Source organism: Gymnoscopelus braueri (genome assembly GCF_963280865.1).
Source record: "Gymnoscopelus braueri genome assembly, chromosome: 11".
Lineage (NCBI taxonomy): Eukaryota > Metazoa > Chordata > Actinopteri > Myctophiformes > Myctophidae > Gymnoscopelus > Gymnoscopelus braueri.
The window spans coordinates 39,587,502-39,610,307 of record NC_137613.1 but is presented as its reverse complement, the minus strand read 5'-3'; the positions used below and the strand labels follow the sequence as shown (position 1 = coordinate 39,610,307).

The 22,806-nt window shown below is 38.9% G+C and overlaps 3 protein-coding genes across 4 annotated transcripts in view; 1 reads left to right on the top strand and 2 right to left on the bottom strand.

Annotated features, from left to right (window-relative positions):
* mrpl24 (mitochondrial ribosomal protein L24) overlaps nucleotides 1–8,661 on the bottom strand; it is a 74,409-nt gene extending 65,748 nt beyond the window's left edge. The window contains exons 1-6 of one of the 2 annotated variants that reach the window (XR_013934094.1): nucleotides 8,472–8,661; nucleotides 7,723–7,909; nucleotides 6,230–6,325; nucleotides 5,451–5,554; nucleotides 4,707–4,837; nucleotides 4,251–4,502 (exon numbers count right to left, since the gene is read on the bottom strand). Coding sequence is in view for 1 of the 2 variants with exons in the window: in XM_080443132.1 (XP_080299258.1) it covers nucleotides 4,366–4,502; nucleotides 4,707–4,837; nucleotides 5,451–5,554; nucleotides 6,230–6,325; nucleotides 7,723–7,905 (651 nt within the window). In the remaining variant the exon portion in view is untranslated. Of the gene's footprint in view, nucleotides 1–4,028; nucleotides 4,503–4,706; nucleotides 4,838–5,450; nucleotides 5,555–6,229; nucleotides 6,326–7,722; nucleotides 7,910–8,471 lie in introns of those variants that run through there. The other variant, XM_080443132.1, reaches the window with a different exon arrangement.
* Nucleotides 8,662–8,822: 161 nt separating this feature from the next.
* Nucleotides 8,823–9,738, top strand: LOC308095948 (exosome complex component RRP42-like; the record flags this gene model as incomplete). Its single annotated transcript, XM_080443131.1, has 1 exon — nucleotides 8,823–9,738. The coding sequence occupies exon 1, from the start codon at nucleotides 8,827–8,829 to the stop codon at nucleotides 9,736–9,738; it is 912 nt and encodes a 303-aa protein (XP_080299257.1). The 5' UTR covers nucleotides 8,823–8,826.
* A 6,174-nt stretch (nucleotides 9,739–15,912) lies between these two features.
* Nucleotides 15,913–22,093, bottom strand: LOC308095873 (hepatoma-derived growth factor-like). Its single transcript, XM_080443005.1, has 6 exons — nucleotides 21,607–22,093; nucleotides 19,053–19,129; nucleotides 18,107–18,245; nucleotides 17,524–17,682; nucleotides 16,794–16,982; nucleotides 15,913–16,552 (listed from the first exon to the last, which is right to left on the bottom strand). Exons 1-6 carry the CDS (start codon nucleotides 21,691–21,693, stop codon nucleotides 16,532–16,534), a joined length of 672 nt encoding a protein of 223 aa, XP_080299131.1. The 5' UTR covers nucleotides 21,694–22,093; the 3' UTR covers nucleotides 15,913–16,531.
* Nucleotides 22,094–22,806: the final 713 nt, after the last annotated feature.

Genomic DNA, 22,806 nt, shown 5'->3' with positions numbered 1-22,806 from the left:
TCAAAAGATTTGAGTTTCCAGACTGGGGAGTGAGTCTGCCGTCCTGACTGAGGGAAAAGGTTATTCCACAGCTTGGGAGCCAGGAGGGAGAATAGTTTAGGATGCTTTGAGTATTGGCCAGGGTGTCGTAGGGAAGGGAGGCACAGCCATCCTGTGTAAGCTGATTAAAGTGTGTGGGAAGAGGGATAGGGGTGGAACATGTCCTGAAGGTAGCGGGACGGGATGCCATGCCCTTGATTGCATTGTAGGTCACCAGTGTTTTGAATTGGACAGCAACTGGAAGCCTGTGAAACGATCAAAGAAGGTGGGAGACATGTGAAAATGTAGGCAGATTGAAGACCAGGTATGCCACAGCATTTTGATCCAGTTGTAGGAGTTTGAGTGATCATGCACAGCTTGAGACAGAGCAGCAAGGTGGAGTTGCGATAGTAAAGGCTGGAGATGACTGAGGCTTGGGTAAGGAGCCAGGCAGACTAGTCCTTGGTGAGGAAGGGTCTGATCCTCCGAATGTTGTACAGCGTGTAGACTTAAAGGATCAAGTGATCGCTGAAATGTGTGCGTTGAAGGACAGCGAACTGTCCAGGACCACTCCCAGGTTCTTGGCAGAGGACTGAATCTTAGCACAAAAGAAAGAGGAATTAGCAGTGGATAATGAGAGACAGAAGGCAGAGAGGAGCGAATGAAAGTGGATGAAGGTTAATGAAAGTGGGAGAGGTAATCTGATTGGGACTAGCTTGAGACTCTCTCTCCTTCTATTACCAACTATATAACTTCTGCAACTAGTCACAATAACTTGTGACTAGTTGCAGATACTCCTAAACTGGCATCATCTTTAGCATAACTTATATATATATATATATATATATATATATATATATATATATATATATATATATATATATATATATATATATATATATATGGATGATATGTGCATATACCGAAAACCTGTGTGGAGTTTAAGGCACAGAGACCCTACCAATTAAAGATAATTCTGACACTATGAACAAATATATATACACTCTTGGCTGTAGTCTATGGCTACAGTTCCTGCAACTTTAAAACTATAATTACACACCATCATTATACTGTAACTGAGCTTCAGTCAACAAGTGACTTGAGAGTAGAGAGTGGCGGTTCTAAATGGTTTTTATGTCTAAATGTTTAATGTCCTGGCAGAAATTCAAGGGAGCAGTATATCCCCTTTTTATGTCAATGAGAAAGTAATGCTATTTATCAAGCACCTTATTGAGCCATGAGATAGATTAATAAATAAGTTAAATGGGTATTTCACTTTAAAACACAACTGGGGACATGTTAATGTCTACTCAGGCTTTTGTGTGCACACCCTAGACAGTTTTATATTTAGGTATTTGATATTCATTTTATCAGACAAGCCCTGTTGTGTTATTTTTCTGTGCCTATTGTATGTTATGTTAAAATGTATGTATGTTAAAATGACCCCAGGAGTGTTTCAAAGCGAAATACCCCTAAAACTCTTAAGAGAGAGAAAGGGGAGGGGGGTGTTATAATTGTTTTATTATCAAACAAGAAAAACTGATCCAATATTTCTATTCTGCGATTACAGAGGACCGCCATCCTGCATCTACAGGTGGGATTAATTAGCTACCATGAATGGGCATCATGAACTCATCAGCTAAACTAGAGACTAGTGCATGCTGTGTTTATGTGCGGTCTCATCTACTCTGCTTGAATCACCTTCTGTGGTATCACTTAACTGGGCTGCCAGCATCCCCCACGATTTGCCATGAAACAATAATTACAAGATCGGGATATTCTCAAAGGTCACTTAGGGTTACCCGTCTCAAAGTAGGCTCATGTAAAAATGTTCTGTGTTGGTGGAAGAAAAGAGACAAATGAACAGTAAGAAAGAAGAGTAAGGCGCCACAATATATCTTGAGATAAATCCCCTAGCAACCAGGTGTAACTCCCCAACCAAACTTTCCACCTCACACACGTAATCCCATCCTGGAATCCACAATACAAGAAAGACAACCAGCGATTGAATCACTTTTCCTCCCTTTAAAAGAAACCTCAAAAACCCAGTTTCCACTGACTGGCTCCTTTTTTTTCCTCATGGGATGCGTGGCAGAGGCAAACTGGGAAAGATCTACCAGTCTGGGAAAGTAGCTCTGCACTCCCTCTTCCAGTAAGACACAGCCAGCTCAGCCAAGCCATTGGTTTACCATGCTCTCAGCATGATATTATTACACTGACCAGAAATTAGGATATGTATGGCCAGAATGAAATCATGACGCAATTTTAATAGCTGTGACACACCATTTCTTTTGTGTCACCATCTGGCATGAAAGCTAGTTGCAGTCGGAGACTTAGCAAGAGGTAACATTAGACTAGGTAAATCAATAGCCGTGGCGAACCATTGAGCAAAAAATCTGGTTACAGACTTAATATGCATTATGGGTGATTTATACTTAGTTGTGCATGGATGTCGTGAAACGAAAATAGCAGATCTACAAGCTCAAACATGTCAAACTGTGACATGTTTTGAGGTTGTAGATCTGCTATTTTATGCGTGTGACACACCATGCAAAGTATAACTCAGATAGCTCTCCGTCCCTTCTATCTCACTAACATACAATTGGGGCGAGAGCTTAGCAGTCTTACAGGAAAGTATGGCATGGCATCTTAGGGATGAATGCTAGACAAAGTAGCTACAGTATTATAAGTGACTGATGCTGGCACTGAATAAGGAACACACACACAGTAATCTAACCAAAATGGCAGTTAATGGCTAACATAAAAAGAGATACTTTATAAAATAAACAGTAGGGGAGTGGCAAAGAACTGATGACTAGGTGGAAAAAATTAATGTGGTACGGTGGAGGTGGCCACATTGGCAAATATGCATATTATCTAGGTTGCCTCAAAATAGTAGTAAATATATTAGACTGATGTATCCAGGTCTGCATATTTTTGCCACATGCAATCAGGTAAAATCTCAGTTTTGGGGGAATTGAATTAATGACTCCAGCCTCTCCGACATTGACCATAAAAGACACCAGTATGTGTGAGTATGCAGGGCAATGCTGAAATAAAGCATTCCAGTTCAGCAATCCTTCCCTCTGTGAACAAAGGTTACATTTACAGTACCAGATGTTATTAAAGTCTATTAGTTCAATTGATTCTTCTCATTGAGAATAGCTTGTTTGATGTCATTTCTTACAATAGGCCATACATTCATAGAGAGGTCATGTTGGTTTCTGCATATCCACAGTATATCAAGTCAAATAAGGATACTGTGAGAACTGTACTGGAACTACCCAGTCTGAGTTGCCTTGCACCAAAGCATTTCCTTCTGGAACATCTCCATTACTTGGTACTCGGAACTTCTCCCAGACGAATTGGAAAGAGAGAATCATATTTTACAACTACAGTGGATGAGGGCATTATGCCTGGGCTACTGTAGACTAATCAATCTATTTTAAAATCATAAATCATCAAACTGGCAGTGATCCTTTGCTAATACAAGGAATAATGTACGTTCTGGCCCATATATCCCATCTGTTTTACAAGACCAGATGGTACACAAAGTACTGTTTCTGGCACACAATTGACCATGTTCTCTAAAACCTTAATGTCAGCGTGTCTCCGTCTACCAAATTTAGAGCTTTACCAACAAGTTGGCCCCAGTTATAAGCTCAGCATCTCAGTTGAAAGGCTGCTTTTAAAAGCTTCAGTTAGCTGCTGAAAGTGCTGACTCAATGCCTTAAATGACGGCCACATGGACGTCATTTAAGGATGCTATTCACACGTTTGAATGGTTGGGTAACTAATGGAACTTCCTATGCTTTATGCACACTGAAATATTAGTTAAAAGTTAAAAAGTTCTAAAAGATCAGTCAGTTACAACACATTTGACAACTTTAACAGGGCAAGGTCGAACAAGTAGCTAATTTTGGAACGCAACAGCATGAATGGTAAATCTGAAAGTCATGCTCAATCTGAAGTCTTCTTGAACTATCTGAACACATTTGATACACAAAAGTATCTTACTGACAGCACAAAAAACAAATACTTAAAAATGTATTTGTTTACCGTTTATTTATAATGGAAAAAAAACAAAACAATGAAAAGAGAAAGTTGTGATCCCATTTGAAACACTGCGATAGCATGTTTGAGTCTCTGTCTCACATACTGTATATTACAATACCAGAAATGTCTCCCTTGGATGTTACACCAGCATTTTTAGCCTTTTAGCAACAATGTCATTCCACAGAATCTCTCCATAACATTGTACCTCCAGAAATCCTTCCAGACTGATAATAGGATGGTGCAAGAATGGGAGACTTGGGATTTATAATAATTGTCTCTGAGGGTCTCTTCTCAATACCAGTATGACCGCCGCTGCCTCCTGGGCTCCTGGATGTTCAGTTTCTCCATCACCTCCTCCTCTAGGGTTTTCAATGATGGTACGTATGTCTTCTCTAGAGTGTCCTCTGGATTGGTATCTTTCGGACCATCTGTGGTGGCACAATCATACTGGTAAGTTTAATCACATTTGAAAAAAGAAAAGGTACGGTATGTCTGTTACTTGACCTGTTAACTCCTAGAGGAGAAAGGTATTCCAAGTTTTATTATTAAACAACTTTATTGAAGCAGAGATACTTTTTTTTACATATACATATGCACAATCCAAACATGACTGCACGTCTTGATCAGCTTACCCTTCCATTGTTGAGTTATAATGCCATCCCTGCGCTCAACGACGGGTTTGGGAACGATTCTTCCTGTCCTTATAGACACCCGGACCTTTTCCCCCTCTTCTGTGAACCTCCACTCCACTTCAGTGGGCTTCCTGGAGAAATAAGATCAGTGTTTTAAAAAAAGGCATCAAATAATTCAGCCTGTGTAAAGAAATATCTAATACAATTATAAGAAGAGCTATAACAACATTTTCATCTGAAATAATTTGTTAATTTAACTTTAAACATGATCACAGGTTTAAAAAGACAGGTGCCATTAAAAACACAGAATTTGAATGGACTGAAATTGCCCATGGGGTCTTAATGTATTGCCTTTATGCCTCTTATACCTTTAAAATTAGTTTTATTTTTTGACTACCTAAAACCTTAGTGCAGGTTAAGGACTTCATCTTCCTAAGAAAACTACACCATTGGCTTTTAACCCCGGCCAATGGTTCAGTCAACATTCTATCACTGAACTGGGCTGGGCATATAAGTAAAAAGGCAGATTATGGGGTGACCTGATAGCCCAGTGGTTAGGGCACATACCACATGGGCTCTAACCTCTAATGACTAACAGCGAGTACCCAGTTCGATTCTGGAATGAGCCATTCGCTGCATGTCACTCCCCTGCACGCTTCCCGTGTTCTTGTCACTCTAGTCTACACACTGTACTTGGGAATAAAGGCTCAAAGATTATTTAGTTCTGCATTGGAATAAATGTACCTGTCTGTGGGGTCGATGATGGCAATGTCACGTAGTAGAATTGGGGCCTCACTGGCAATGTAGGTCCCACGGTAATCACCAGATTTGCCAATGAATCTGAAATGCTGAGGCAGAAAATCAGAGATCTCAGTTTTCACCGTTAATTGCATTCATCAAAAATGTACCACTGTAGGTCTAAACAGCCTGTGTCATCAATGTCCAAGTTTACAGATGTGTGCAAGAATGACTGGTGAGCCTCCCAGCCATGCTATCTGGCGCCCTCTGGTGGAGCTCAGAAGTAAATACATGCTGCAGTAGTTCTGTCATGGCAACAGTCACTGCAGTATGGTGCAAAACTAAAGGTTGTCATCTGTGAATCAAGCAGTTATTTAACCGTGATGGCACTTATAGTGCTGCCACCATGCACTTTGTAAGTCCGTACTAAATTCCTAAATTTTACAATGAATTTGTTTCCTACTGACAATGCTTTATTGCACTGCTAATGCAAATTCTAGATAACTTGTTTCTAGATAACTTGTCAAGATGCTTCACATGTGCATTGTGATGTATTAAATACCAGACACAAGGAGATGAAATTTAAACCCACTTAAAGAACATCATAAGAAAGATGACATTGGGCAAATTTCAGCATGTGATGTTAAATTTACAATCTAAAAATAGCATTGTCTAGACTCTTTACCTTATTCAGATTTAAGTTATGTTGTATACAATGCAGGTTACTTGCACTAGGTAGTGGGTATCTCAACTAATAATGTTTCGAGAGGGTTGTGTTTTCTTACTGTATTCAGTCCATCCAGGATAACCCAGTTTCTGTGTCGGAAGACTTGGGTCACCTTTCCCTGTTTTCCTTTGTCTTTCCCTGCTAGAATCTCAACCTGGGAAAAGGGGACACACATTTCACTTCAACACCATACACCGTTTAAAATGCATTGTTTTTCATCATGTGTGAGAGATTCTGAGATCTCCCTTAATACATTTCTATATACAGTATACACTGTATCTATCCACTTTAGAAAGATCTATCTTGTATAGATTGTGTGCCTCTAGATTTCGAGACATTATGAAGTGATACTTATTATGAAAAGTAACCATTAAAGTTAGTTGATATCTTAAATGACTGCAGATGCAGTACTGGAACTTGGAACTCTTCAGTGTTATTCCATATACCCACAGCTGCCAAGAAGTGGGTGAATTCATGCCAGGCAGTTAAAAGGATGTTATCCTTATTACATTGCCTCCCAGTGGTGGAAGAAGTACTCAGATATTTTACTAAATTAAAAGTACCAATACCACAAATAACAATATAAAAATACTCTGTTAAAAGTAAAAGGCCTGTGTTCAAAATGTTACTTGAGTAAAAGTACAAACGTATTGGCATCAAAATCTAGTTAAAGTACCAAAAGTAAAAGTACAAAAATTATTGAAAATAGCAGATCTACACAGCTCACAACGCGTTGCATCGGCTATTTTCAAATAGCCTATCTATAAAATAGGGCTTAAGTGGTTAATAATATGTATGTTTTATAATATAGTCATGTATATCTGCAAAGAAACTAGTAACTTCAATTTTCAAATAATTGCAGTGGAGTAAAAGTACAATAATTGGCTCTGAGATATGTAGTGGAGTAGAAGTAAAAGTATTGGAAATTGGAAGTACTCCAGTAAAGTAAAAATCACACCCTGTGTGAAGTGGGCGGTGTCTTGCTAGCTAATCACTGAATGGAGTCAACCAATCATGTACAAAAAATAAATACATTTATTGAAACACTCTTTATGATGGAAGAAACCATAACTTAAAAAAAAACAAATTTATGGTTTTTTTAAAGTTATGAAGTTATGAAGTGGGCGGTGTGGTCACAGTGGTCATCACAGTGATGGAAGAAGTGATGGAAGAAAAGTAATATTGTGGACCAACCATTGTACACCCCTAACTAAAAAAAAAACATAAATGTGTTTTTTTTAAGTGCATAGTCCTATTTACAGGGCTATGCACATGTGTCATGTTTCACTAGCCAATCACAGTCCTGAATAGACTGTGATTGGCCAATCACGGTGCAGGGTTAGGGGGGTACAATGGTGGCCAATCACAGCGCAGGATTGGGGGGGTGCAATGGGTGGGGGGGGTACAATGGTGGCCAATCACAGTGCAGCGAATGTCGATGTCCAAACCTCACATATAGGGGCGGTTTCACCGCCCAAAAATACTCAAGAAATTAAGTACAGTACTTGAGTAAATGAGTTACTTTACACCATTGATTCCCTCCTTGCTTACCGTGTCTCCTCTGAGAACAGTCCAGTCTACAGAGGCCAGAGGCTCCACAAACACCTTCTTCCTCCTCTTCCCTGGAGGGTTGCGTCTCTTTGCAGCCACGGTCCAGGGTCTGCTGCTGCCATAGCGGTAGTCTTTGGGGATAACAACCTTGGCTGCCATCGATAAGAATGCCGTCAGCCTCATTCTCCTGGAGGGTTAGAAATTCATAATAATAACATTAATATGAGGTTAACCAGGCCCTTTAGATGCCAGGTAGTAGCAGCTGCTAGCCTCGCAAGGTTGAAGGCAGTGTTGCCAGGTCTTGCGAGAGAAACAAGCAACCAGGTCTATCAAAACAAGCCCAATGAGCACTTATGACCTATGTACATTGGCGATTTGAAAATAGCATATTTACAAGCTCACTTGTATACGTGCTATTTTCAAAGAAAATCTTTAACATTTTGAATATTTTGAAAACAACAAAATCTTGTATGGGGGACTCTGGCACAAAATATTTTGGGGTCCTACACAACAAATATATTAATTTGGGGGTCCTTGACATGGACATGTTGGGGAACCACTGATTTAAGCAACTTTAGTTAACAAGCCCAAATAAGAAACTACAATTTAGAAACAAGCCCCAAAAAAAAACGCAACCCGCAATTCCCAATATTTACAAGCAGCAACTTAACAGGAAAACAGCCCAAGTCGCTTATAAAAAGCGGACATGGCAACACGGGTTGAAGCCTGTTGCCTGATTTTTTACATACCAGTCTGATCGTTGTCTATGCTTCTACCAGCTCCTCCACAGCAGCACCAATATTATGTCGCCTTTTCGTTAAGACGTATAACGCCGCAGATCACAGTTGAATGGCCAGCTATACACAAGGTAGCTGAATAATGACCCAGTTTCGTGCTATTATGTTAAATAACCATGAAAATAACTATCGTACCTCCTCTTCTGATGTCAATGTCACGCACGCGTCACGCACATGCGTCAGAGCGTCAACGTCAGCATGATGTCGCTACACCGCCACCTACAGGTTTGGAAGACGTACCTCCCCATATTTACTCAGAAGTCAGTGGTTCTCAACCTTTTCAGGCCTGTTACAGTGTTTTTATATAATGGCAACTGTACAGGTCAGTGAAGCCGAGAAAGTGTATATACTGCATGGTATACGAGATGGCCTGCGAGTGGACGGACGGAGCTGTGAAGACTACAGACACATGGAGATCGAGACAGACGTGGTCACCAACACAGACGGATCAGCCAAAATTACCCTGGGTGATTCGGCAGTTCTAGTTGGAGTCAAGGCTGAGATTGGGAAACCAAGACCTCTAGTTCCAGATGAAGGATATCTGGAGTTTTTTGTTGACTGTTCAGCCAATGCCACTCCAGAGTTTGAGGGTCGGGGTGGCGAGGAACTCGGGACAGAACTGAGTAACACTCTCTACAAAGTCTTCAACAACAAACGCTGTTTGGACCTGCAGAGTCTCTGCATCAGTGCTGGAGAACACTGCTGGGTGCTCTATGTTGATGTGTTGCTGCTGCAGTGTGATGGAAACCTGTACGATGCCATCTCAATAGCTATTAAAGCAGCTCTCTTCAACACCAAAATTCCCAAAGTGCACATGTCAGAAGATAATGAAGGAGGAAAGGACATCGAGTTATCAGACGACCCTTATGACTGCATGAGGTTGAACGTACAGAATGTTCCTTGTATAGTGACCTTGTGTAAGGTCACCTTACACATGGCGATGACCCACCTTACTATGGAGGGTCATCGCCATGTGGTGGACCCTACACTGCAGGAGAAGGCTTGCTCTGTGGCCACCCTGCTCATCTACGTCACACACACGGGTATGGTGACCTGTGTGAGAAAGGTGGGAGGAGGTAGTCTGGACCCAGAAAGCATCTTTAAGATGACGGAGGCAGGCAAACGGGTGGGAAAGGCCCTCCATGCCCCCCTTATGTCTTTGCTGGAGAAGGAAGAGTGTCTGGGGAAGAAGAGGCAGAAAGTGGTCTTTCTGGGTTGATGTCAACCATCAGTTTCTACATGTCTACTTTTCTAATAAAACTTTTATTTGTATTTTCTTTTTAAAAGAAGAAAAAAAATCGTACGGACAATGGGAAAGTTATTTAAACCCTTTTTAATGATATATGGATGGACTGTGAGACAGACAAACTGTAGCGGACCCAGCTGGACATGAAGGATGTCGAGTTGAGGCTCGACTGATGAGTTTACCATTTTATTTGTGGTCTCAACGTGAAAACTAGAACCAAAAAACATACAATACATATATATCAAATGTCAATTCATAATCATCATTGCATCAATAAACCTAACAAAACATATCTAAACTTCATATAAACTCCAAATCACTATGAATACATGTTCCCATACATAGCCTACATTATCCATACCATTAATCAGTGGTCTACAAGCTCACAATGCCTCACGTTGCGAGGCGTTGTGATCTTGTAGATCGGCGATTTTCATTTTTTTTGCCTATTTCTTATATAATTTGGCACATTTTTGATCAGTTCTTACTGTAGTTTGTTGATTACTTTTGATGCAGTAATGGTCTTTTTCTTTTCTTTCTTTTTGAGGTATTAAAAAGGTCATAAAAGTCCTTAAATTGTCACTTCACTGTCATCTGGGGACCCCACCAAAATCATGTGGTCCAGACCCACAGGTTGAACCACTGCTCTAAGTAGTATCTCCCATAGAGTTATAAGGTACCTCCCCACACCAGAGCAGTAGAACCTCAGAGCACAGGTGCAGTAGTGAGCATAGAAGGGGACCATTGAGTATTTGTATTTTGGGCGGTGAAACCGCCCCTATATGTGAGGTTTGGACATCGTCATTCGCTGCACTGTGATTGGCCACCATTGTACCCCCCCCCCCCCCCACCCATTGCACCCCCCCAACCCTGCGCTGTGATTGGCCACCATTGTACCCCCCTAACCCTGCACCGTGATTGGCCAATCACAGTCTATTCAGGACTGTGATTGGCTAGTGAAACATGACACATGTGCATAGCCCTATAAATAGGACTATGCACTTTAAAAAAAACACATTTATGGTTTTTTTTAAGTTAGGGGTGTACAATGGTTGGTCCACAATATTACTTTTCTTTAAGTGAACTTCCATCACTGTGATGACCACTGTGACCACACCGCCCACTTCACACTGGGTGTGATTTTTGGACGGTGAAACCGCCCCTATAAGTGAGGTTTGGAAATTTGTACAATTATCCTGCGCTGTGATTGGCCAAACATTTACCCCGCCTAACCCTGCACCGTGATTGGCCAATCACAATCTATTCAGGACTGTGATTGGCCAGTGTCACATGACACATGTGCATAGCCCTATATAAGAAACCATAACTTTAAAAAAAACATAAATTTGTTTTTTTAAAGTTATGGTTTCGTCCATCATAAAGAGTGTTTCAATAAATGTATTTATCTTTTGTACATGATTGGTTGACTCCATTCAGTATTGTGATTAGCTAGCAAGACACATGCTGTGATTGGCTAGTGATACATATGACGAAACTAATCTAAAACCACTGTGATGTGACACTAGTAAGTAGTATATTACTTAGATACTGTCCATTTCGTGAGAACAGTAGAGAAGAACTCAAAGATCACTATGGCTGAAATGAGAAAAGGGAAAACCGATATTGAGAAGAAAATAGAAAGTCTTCCTAGAAGTGGCCCTTTCAGATCAAAGCATATATCAGAAAAGGTTAAAGATGGAATTGTGACAAAGCACAGATCTGGCCAAGGTTACAGAAGAATTTCAGGTAAACTTAAGATTTCTAAGAACACAGTTACCAACATAATCCATAAATGTAAGAGTCGAGCTATGTTTGAAATGGGAAAAGAGGAAAAGGATAAAATGAAATAATCCAAAAATAATTTAGTATGTATATATGTATATATACAAACAATTATATATATTTCTTTTAACCATTGTACATCGGAATATGACTTTCATAAAGAGTGTTTCAATAAATGTATTTATTTTTTGTACATGATTGGTTGACTCCATTCAGTATTGTGATTAGCTAGCAAGACACCGCCCACTTCACACAGGGTGTGATCTTTTGGATACTTGTGACTTTCACTCCACTACATTTCAAGGACAAATATTGCACTTATGACTCCACCACATTTCTAGTAAGGGAATAAAGTACATTATGAATTAACCATTTAAGCCCCATTTAAAATCCTATATTAAAATTGGCTTAAGGGAGGATGGACCTCTGACCGTGTTGTCTAACCTCAATGTGTCATCATGGCATGAAACAAATCAGTGGCTCAATATATGGGCACAAAAGGAGGCATGCCCATATAGGTTATGGGCATACTGATGACATCAGGGATCTCCATATACGGTCATAAAAGGTACAAGGACTGACAGATACAGAGATCTCCATATATGGGCATATACTGATGACATCAGGGATCTCCATATGGGCATATCAGCATGTCCATATGGCATATACTGATGACATCAGGGATCTCCATATATGGCCATAAAGGGGACAAGGAGTGACAGATACAGAGATCTCCTATGGGCATAAAAGGGACAAGGACTGACAGATAAAGATCTCCATTTATGGGCATATCAGTCGGATCAGTGGTGTGTAGAGGTGAGGGCTGCGTAGCCTCTAGTATAATTAAACAAGACCCAGACCCAGAATAAATTCCTAGTACGTAACACACCTACAAACCACTTTATAAGTTGAAATCTGAAGATCAGAGCACTACGTCACGCTAAGCTTGGCCAATCAAAAAGAGGGACCGGGAGGAAAAACGTTGAACCGGGAGGAAAAACGTTGACCGGGAGGAAAAGAGGGACAGACAAAGCCTCATGTAGGCCTGACCCCCTGGGTCTGGCAAATAGCAGATCTACACACATTGCGTTGTGATGTGTTTTGAGTTTGTAGAACTGCTATGTTTACTATTGTAAAATCTTTGAATTTAGGGGGGTAATGTCTAATGTTAATACAGCAATGTATTGACATTAAAAAGAAAATGTAATTTGTACTTTTGAGTAGGCCTACTCAAGTATTTGTGTAAAGCAAAGACTTCAGTACTTTAACTCAACTTTAACTTCAGGCAGTTTGGAAGTTGATAAGAGATGAGAAATTTGATGGTGTGACAAATTGATTTGAAGGTCGGGTTTTTGCCACAGATCCTTGCTGCTTTTTAGCTACAAGCTTCTTGTTCCACAAGGGAGGGGAATATTTTGCATTCACTGTACAAATACCACAAACACAAGGTAACAAACAAATCATGATACACATTCCGATGTACAGTGTTATGAAGCTATAAATCCAAGCTGTGGAAAGTAAAGTATTGGAAATTGAGACACCAAAACCACATGACACAGGGTCAGTGTCAGGGGAAAAGCAAGATAGCTAAACTGGGCCATGAGTCTAGGAATGCCCAGAGAATTTAGAATGGGCGGTTAGTTCGGTGGTTTTCTTATGTAGTAGGGTCCAAAACATCAAGTTTCGTGACAAGCCTTGGGGATATTTATAGCAACCATACCCACAGGGCATGTGTAGTTGCAATTGCTTGACAAAAAAAAAGTGCAACCGAGCATTTAGTTAGGATGCAGTCATTAATCTTGTGGAACAGATGATGCACCGACTGCCAGTGCAAATCTAGAAATCAATACAGCAAAATCTCTGTTCACCTACCTACCAGTACAATCTGTCTGTATTATCTTCTCAATAATTCCCCTTTAGAATATAAATGAGCTGCCAAGAACACACACACAAAAACCCCTCAAACTAAGTAATAGAGTATAATAGTCCTTTACTTGTTCAGCTGTAAAAGCTACACCTAAATGTAATTTCACACCTGATCTAATGAGTGTGTAGACAAATACTGTACTTAAAAAGAGTTCACCATACTTGCAGATGAGGAGAATGATAAAAAATAGGAAGAGAAAAACAAATGGGAAATTGGAAAATCTGAGGTGGCAAACAGGTGATAAATAAAACGAATATAAGAATGGCAAATACAAAAAGGACCAGCACCAAAGCTGCCTAGCCCCTAAATGTCAAGGTTTACAGCTCAAAGACCATAATTTATGCATATGGATATAATGTTCACGGCATAGTCTCAATTTTCAGCACTTGAATTCAATAATTTGGAAATAAAAATCGGATTGAATATGCAACTTGTTCATACGAATACAGCAAACTAGAATTTCGATTCAAGTAACTCTTGTGGTTTTGTATATCTTCTGTTTGCAAGAATTACGTTGACCTGTTATGAGAAGACAGTGCTTTGTCTTCCTTTCCTGCACCCACTCCTCTAAAGCTCCAAGAGAAAATCTCACAACCTCCCAAGACATCACAAAAGATTACACAAATAGGTGCATTATTTTTGTAATCAACGTTTATTAATGAATTATTAATTAACTAACTAGCGACTACAATGATAAAACTGAGCAGTATAGATTAAGCCGAGGGACAGTTTGAAAATGTGAAATGAAGCTAAACCAAGGATTACAAGATAATACACCATGGGAATTTATGTGGCGGAATTGAGCACTGTCCATTTTGTTATGAATCAGTGGGATTTGGTAGTGGCATAAGGGTCTTGCAGTAGACGGTACAGAATGTCTGCACATGGATAGCAAACTAACTGTGAGCAAAACATTCAGGGTTATTTCAATTCCAAGAAGTGATTTTTCCCTAAATTCCATTAATAATGAATAATTACAGGGTGAAGGGCTGTCAAAACAATCAATATAACATACAAATGACACAAAACACCATACATGTCAACACATTTGAAGATTCAATACCACCTCAAAAGAAAAAAGAAACCACACCATAATCAAGACTCTTAAGATAAATTAAATATATGCATATTCAACATGTCAAATTAAATATTTACTCACACTTTGGATCCACAATTTGGATTCACAGCCAAAATTATGAGACCATCTAAACAAAAAAATTATATTCCAGTTAAGTGTGTTTGATAGAGAAATTACAAACAGTTTCAGAGATTTGGCCCAGCAAATGCTAGGCATTGCCAGCTGACTTCAAACTCACTGCATGTTACTTGCGAGAAACACATTTTAGAATATAACAAACATACTTTGGTACTACTGACTGCTGTATGCAATTAATGGTTCTTGAAATGTCCCCCTACTTCTAGCTATCAGTAGCTAGCAATGTCAGCATTATGAGCCAAATGAAAAATCAGAAGACAGAGCAAATTAATACAAAGTGGACTCAAAATGGATTTGCCAAAAACATATGAGCAAATTAAGTGAACAGCATCCCCCTTAAGTAATTTCTTGACTATTTTATTTAGGGACCCAGCATAGACACAATAACACTCAGGAATGTTTTTTTTTTTTTTTTTAATAATGCACATCATCATCATCATCAAACTAAGTTAATCTGGAAAGTACAGAGGGACAAATCACAACGTTTTATTTTGTTAAAGTCATACTATCATTCTCCTCAATTGGGGCTTACATATTCAAGACATTCAAAAGCCAAGTAAGTAATTAATGGGATCTAGTGAAATACTAATGGCATAATTTGGTCATTATCTACGAAGCATGCAATGAAATCAGCAACAAAAGCTATCAAGCATATTAATATCCTACAGTAAACTAGACAAGGCTTAATGAGGCGAAACAGCTTCGAAAGTGCGACTCATCATATATCAAAATAAATCGCCTGTTTTGAGATCAGGCTTGAGAAAACAGAGGAGGGGTCAAAAAAAAGAAGTCATACATGTATGCATATTTAAGAGCCTGCGGATTTGTTATTTTATAAACCGGTAATACAACATTCAGTAGAATCCTCCTATTTTCAAAACAATATACTGTCAACTTATGTATTTAGGGCCACACAAATTAAAAAACAATGTTTAACGGTGCCCAGTGTCACTGTCTCATAACCCAAAGTTTTATATTTTGTTTGCATTCCCTGGAGAAGAATCAGGGAATATTCTTTGGTTCAAAGTTGGCTGTGTCTTTATCATTTCCAGGCCTATCTCGCGACAAAGGTGATGCATGTGTCAATGGTTCAGCAGATGTTTGCCGTCAAGGACGATTTTTTAAGAGGCCAAAGTGTTTTTGTTTGTTTGTTTTTTTGGGGGGCTCGGGGGGGGGGCAAATGCCTCACAACAAAGAAAAAAGATAATTTTAAGGCAGGAAATGAGGGGGGTTAACATGCAACACTGGTTTTGGGTCAGATTCAAAACCGAGACATAAGATTATGTGGATGTGTAGAAACAGATTGAGCCACCAGGGCACCCAGCCTCACTTTTCTAAAACAAAGATTTTGTTAAACACATAATTCAATTTGTATGGCCTAATGGGTACACGTTTTAGTTTTGTTACTTGAATCTCCCCCCCTCAAACTGCCATTTTCTTTTTGTTTATGGTAGGTTTTTTTCCTTTTCATTATTATAAGAATTCAGCGTGCATTTCGTCTAACCAGAAATGAATTTGACACCTAGCGTCCAGACTGTGTAATTATGTAATTGCACTTTGAAATAAAAAATATATACACAGAACAAATTCCCATTTATAAACGAGCCTTAAAGTGCTCATTTCAATTGTTTGAAATCTGATTAGCAAACTTTTAAATTCTGGGATATATAACATCCCAAAAATAGCAAATGAAAACGTGTTTATCTCTCAATACAAACATATTTAGGTTTTAAAATTATTTGTTTAAACAGCAGAAATCTAGCCTCCTGCAGCTTACTGTTTTGTTGCTTCCAATTCCAGAGAGAGGAGCTGTTGGCTCTGGGTTTTCTTCTGACTTGGTTTTAAGCACTGTCTGTCAAGGCCTGAAAGAGGTGAACAGTGAACACATTATTCAAAACAAATTTCCAAATATATTCCAACTTCGCTTTAAAAAAAAATAATATATATATATATATATATATATATATATATATATATATATATATATATATACACACACACACATCATGGAAAGAAATTTAATATTGAATGTCTCTTACAATGATCCTTTTTTGATTTCAAGTTCCTCAAGAAAAATAAAACAAACTCCAATAAGGGTCATACCTTGTCTTCTGTTAGCCGGTCCCCAGCAGGTGGTTTCTCCTGGGCCTCTGGCTTTGACTCATTCAACGTAGATGGAGCAGTGGGCTTGGAACCTGCTACATCATTGAGCTTCACCTCTTTGTTAGACTTGTTGTCGTCCGCTTTTGAGTCTCCCTCCCCATCTGTGTCCTTCAGCCGTTTTGGAGATGCCTGCCAAGCGTTTGAACAAGAGTCCCAGAGTGCGAAAATTTGTATGAGATCCTCACTCTACAGTATGTCTCAAATTAATCAGGAATGACAAAAAACCTCACCAGCAATTTAAAGAATCATACTGCCATTAATAAATGACATTTTCCAAATATAGCTTCAGCCAAACAGAGCTTTATTTTTCGATTTAGTATTTTTGTTTGCATTTTCTCCAAAGTAATTTAGACCTGTGGCCGATTCTAAAAACACCTTCTAAATCCTGATCTAAGTTTTCTGAAAAACAAAAAGCCCAAAATAGGGATACCAGGTTGACAGTGGTTAAACAGGCACAAGAATCCTATGAATTGAATAAAAGAAAGGTTCACAGGAATTCATGGGGCCTAGTGGCGCCACTTTGAAAACCTGTGACTTAAATGTGTGAAGGGAAGGGTTGTGTCTGTTGCGTTGGATGGTGTTACCATGGTATTCCCCAATCCTGTTTTGGATTAATTGTGCACTTTATATGAACACTTGCATGGCTATATAATGAATAAATAAAAATCACCTCTGTAGATTCCCCTGCTTTCCGTTTAGCTCCACCCCTCTCATTCTTCTCATCGATGACCAGGGCTCCTTCATCCTCATCACTGCTGGCGTCTGCGTCTCCTTTCTCCACACTTTCTGTCTCACCTGCCGCTTCTGTCTCATTCTTCTTCTCTTCTGCCTAAGAGAGAAATGTGATTGTTGGAAATTAAGGCCAAAATATAGAGTTTCAACATGCATGATCATGTTTTCAGGGTAAAGTGTAAAAAGTCGAATGCAAAAAAGCAAGAAAGTGAACTTCCACACATTTATGTTAACAACAGTGTTCTTAACCATTTAAACCCTATATAATTAATTGGCCGAGTCCCCCAGGTCCCTGTACTTAGTTAGCTTTTCCCTCTAAGCCAATTTTCTTTACCGAAAATAGACGATATACAAGCTCTGCTATTTTCACCCAATGTTCGCCTATTTTTGACAAATATTTGCCTATCATGACAGGCCCAGGATGGGGATGCTAAGGTTCTAGTGGTTATAACATTTCTACTTTTCTAAAAGTCTGCAAAGTCAAATATTATTGATAAAACATGTTAAAATGTCAGACACACCTCATAGGCTTCATGTGTTACTGTGGGATTGTTCTCGATTTCCCAAAGCCCCTCACTGAAGCCTTTCCTCTTGGTGGGTTTTCCAAACTTCTCCTTACATTCGTCATAGGGGAACAAGTCCTTGGCCCCCAAGAATGCCCTAAGAGAAGACAAATGTTACAGTTATCAACCAGCATCCAAGTTCGTCATTTGTCTTTGATATGCAAACTCATCCACTATAATATTTACATAAACAAAACAACAAACAAAAACTCTGCATCTTGTGCCAAGAACTTTTGTCCATCTTGCTATATTTAGACAAACAAATGTCATTCTGACCCATTTGCAGATCAAAAGAGATCGTCACATGGCTGCCATTTTAATATTATTGATATTAAAATAAGTTATACCTTATTATATGGTTGATGGTTTATCCTTTTCAGTTACTAAACCATCAAAATAAGGATCATTATTATAATTATTATTTTATCATTTATTAAAAATATAGCGCCTTAAAGCGGCACTATGTAACCTTTTTTAAATGAATAAAATGACATTTTGTCCAATCTGTAGAGTAGAGTATGTTAATACAATATACGTTATACAATTGGGGTGGTTGTATTTTGTCACCTGCTCCTCTATTGAGACATTTAGATGGTGTCAAAGGTCATGCCTCACCTAGACACAGGATCTGACACGAATTTTGACCTAATGGTCAAGATTCAATTTATCCCCTGAGCAAGCAGGCAGGCTCCATTAGCTCAATGGTAAACATTTCAGCACTTGCACAGGAAACCGGGTTAAAATCCAGGGTAGAAGAGGAAAGTTACATAGTGCAGCTTAAAGTGTCCGTAAGTAATCATCAGTACAGTGGGGCTAGAACTGGCCTAAACCACAATGTCAGCACCTGACAGGAGTTATGCTGCAGCTGTTATGGAAATTGGTCACAAAACACTATTTTACTCACGTCTCATGTGTTCCAAAGAAGAACACTTGGTACTTGTTAGACGGGGACTTCACTGCCCCTTCAGGTAACTCGTCAATCTGTGAATAAGAAGGCAACTTAGTAAATGTCATAATGTACACACACACGCACGCGCGCACACACGTTCAGTGGATGAGTTGATGCAAAGCAAGGAAGGAAGTCAGAACTTTGCAACCATTAGCGTTTCTGCCTATATCATATGAACAGCCACTAGTCTAATAAATGTACATGACAGAGAGTGGACAGCAAGACACAAGTAAGGATCATATTGATGGCCGAGCATACAGTAGGACTGCACCATTATGGTTCAAATGATAATCTTCATTACTTTGCTTAATATTGTAATCACAGTTATTGTAATTATGATTTTTGGTGGAAATTAGTTTTGACCATTTTATTAATGTCCGTTTAGCTCATTGTTGTATTTGGTACCATTATATTAAATGGTATGTAATGGCCTCTGTGGGGATGGGGGAGATGGGTTGTACAGTGTTCTGGTTACAGCAGAACAAATAAGGTGTATGAATTACTTGCCAAGTTTCATGATACATAAATGTGAAACATAAAATCACGATGATTTTTTATTTTTATTAATTGTACAGTCCTTGCTATCGTAGAGTCAGTTTGCATGTTACGAGGCCTCCAGCCAATGAGACCATTTGACATTCACTGATAGAGCCGCTTAGTCAACATATGACTCTGTCTGATATGATTAAAAAAGGAGGGAAATGGAGTGTAGTCTACAAAGAGCAATCAGTACTGACATTATGAGAATAGGTCCTGTCTGTGTTTCCCGTTCAGGCCTACTGGTCAGATTAACTGGTAATATTCAAGTACATTTTCACCTCTGGAAATGAATCAAATTAAACAACAAATGTATCCATGTATGGCGGATAGGGAAGCAGTTCTTTCTCTGTAATTGTATGACCCAGAGAGCATTCTTGGTGGGGTCCCTGGTTGTGTTGTGTAGACTTCAATGCCAAAACTGTCTTCATCATAATATAAATGGTACCTAAACATGAGTACAGCACTGCGTTTCAGATCATTTTGGCTTTGTTGCTATGTATTTAACTTTTACAGACTGTGCACATGGGCTGGTGGCACACCAGAGGCTAGCACACCACCATGCTAAATGAATTACAGAGGAAACAGTGAAAGGATGTGTGACTGTGGTTTGGAAAGTGTTACTTATGAAAGAAAGTTAGACAATGCATTTTTGAAAAGGATTATGCCCCTCACCTTCTTCCCAGGCGCATGATGCAATTGATTTTTTACAATATTCGATTGGTTTATAAATAATATAAATAAACAAACTATAACTACCTATAAAAAGGTTAGAACTAATGACGTGTTGAAATAATTTGTCAGTTTCAAAGCCACCAAATCAAGACGTGACGAAACATTTCAAAACACACATTTCAATGTGTCAAAGTACCGATTTGTAACTGATAGTGTACCAAATAATGTAACCATATGGATCCGTCGTTTCAATGCTTCAAAGTATCCTAAATGTAACTGAAAGAGGGTACAAATGTAACCAAATGGACCCGTTCCATTTGCACCCTGTGATGATTGTGATAACAGTTAACTGTTGAACAAAACAACGTGGCTCAGTCAGTAGGCACGGGGATAACCGTTAGGACTTTATATGTTCATTTCTTGCGTGTTGCATCATTATCAAACAACTTTAAACGACTGTCACTTAATAATATATTCATTGGGGTCAATGAGTAAAACATATTTGATTGAAATAATGTCACCAGTCCGTTATTGGTCAGAGTTCTGGAAGCTGGAGGGACTATTTTCTCAAAATGAATCATCCAACTGAACTGTCTCTGTCTGACGTAGGCTACGTAACCAGTGGTGGGAAAAGTACTCATTTACTAAAGTAAAAATATCAATACTGCAATGTAGAAATATTCTGTTACATGTAAAAGTAAAAGTCCAGAATTCAAAATTCACTTGAGTATTAAAGCACAAAAGTATTGGTATCAAAGTGTACTTAAAGTACCAAAAGTTGAAAGTATTCATTATGCAGAATGTCCCATTTCACAAGTTTTCAATGTGTAAAAATATTTTGAAAATTGCAAATCTACAAGCTCACAGTGCGTCACATTGCGGCACATTGTGAGCTTGAAGATCGGCTATTTTCAAATGGCCGTGTGTTTTAGTGTTTTGTAATAATAATCTAAATCTACAAAGTAACTAGTAAATTTAAAGTTTTCAAATAATTGAAGTAGAGTAAAAGTACAACAGTTTCCTCTCCGATGTAGTGTGGAGTAGAAGTAAAAGTACTGAAAATTGGAAATAATCCAGAAAAAGTAAAAAATTACCTCAAAATTGTCCTTAAGTACGGTACTTGAGTAAATGTACTTAGTTACTTTACACCACTGTACGTAACTAACGTAACTCAGCTAGGCTAAAACACGAGCTAACCGTAGTGGGCCTAAATATAGACCGTAAAGAGTAGTAGTAAACATATGGATCGTGGTGATCATATGGATCACAACGAGGATCATAACGTCGGGTTACTTACCCTCGCGGGCCAGTGTGGATATCCCTTCATCTTAGCAAACACCAGATCCCCAGGTTTATACTCTCTTTGCCTGTTCGTCCTCGGCATGTTAGATGTTTGAATGAATGGCGTGTGTAATAATATCAATCAACAGAAGTCCGATCAAAAGCAAACGTTTCGGCAATTTACCACAGCGATCGCCTCTCTTAATAAAACAAGCAAAGCTTCAGTTTATCCCCTCAAATGGAACCACAAATGGAGCTGCAAACCGCGAAGAGCTGCGAGACTTTTACGCGGATGTTTGGAAGCCAAGGCAGAGGGATCATGAAAGCAGGCTCAATAATACACCGGTCAGGTATGGATGTTTGTGTGATCAGTCCATCTACGCCAAAAAATAAGTCCGTATTTTTCTTTGATCTCCGATTAATCCACAGGCTTCTCCTCGAGGTGTTATGGTTTGAAATTGAAACCCGCTTCCCTCTCGATAGACGCACCCCCCCCAACACTCTCTCTAGACTACCACACAGCAGCGTTGCCAGATCTTGAGAGAGAATCAAGCCCTTCTACATTGGCTATTTGAAAATAGCTGATCTACAAGTTCACATCGCCACGTGTTGTGGGCTTGTAGATCTGCTATTTTCAAAAGAAAAATCTTTAAGACATTGTGAAAAATGTGGAATATTTCTGAAACATTTTAACAACACAAATCTTGTATGGCATAAAATATTTTCAGATGGGGGATCGCAGATAAAAACATATTAATGTGGGGGTCCTTGACCTTGACATGAAAATGTTTGATAATTTTAGGAAACAAGCCCAAATTAGTGACTACACTTTAGAAACAAGCCCAAAAAACCTCAACCCGCAACTAATATTTACAAGCAACTTTACAGAAAAACAAGCCCAAAATCGCTTATAATAAGCAGACATGGCAACACTGCCACACAGTCGCAGATAAAGCGCCCCCTGCTGGATGGATTCGTTTGAGGGAAATCCCCCATTAATTTTCTCCATTGACAAAATACAAAATTAAAGAATGTAGCATATTTTTTTAATCCGATATTTATTTATTTGTATTTGTGTTTTATATTTATTTTTGCTAGAACAGATGTTTTAATGGAAGGGGGTGCAAACAACAGCATACAGCAAATGCCATTGCATAAACTAATATAATATAATATAACAAAAAATGTCCTGCAAGAAAGTAAAATTGTTATTATA

Bases quoted from the DNA above. Each gene is read 5' to 3' on its own strand.
- LOC308095873 (XM_080443005.1), bottom strand. From the start codon at position 21,693: ATGCCGAGGACGAACAGGCAAAGAGAGTATAAACCTGGGGATCTGGTG. The intron at 16,983-17,523 runs GTGATTTTTATT...AACGCTTGGCAG, and splicing joins AAGCAGGGGAATCTACAGAG to GCATCTCCAAAACGGCTGAA. The intron at 16,553-16,793 runs GTATGACCCTTA...CACCTCTTTCAG, and splicing joins ACCGGCTAACAGAAGACAAG to GCCTTGACAGACAGTGCTTA.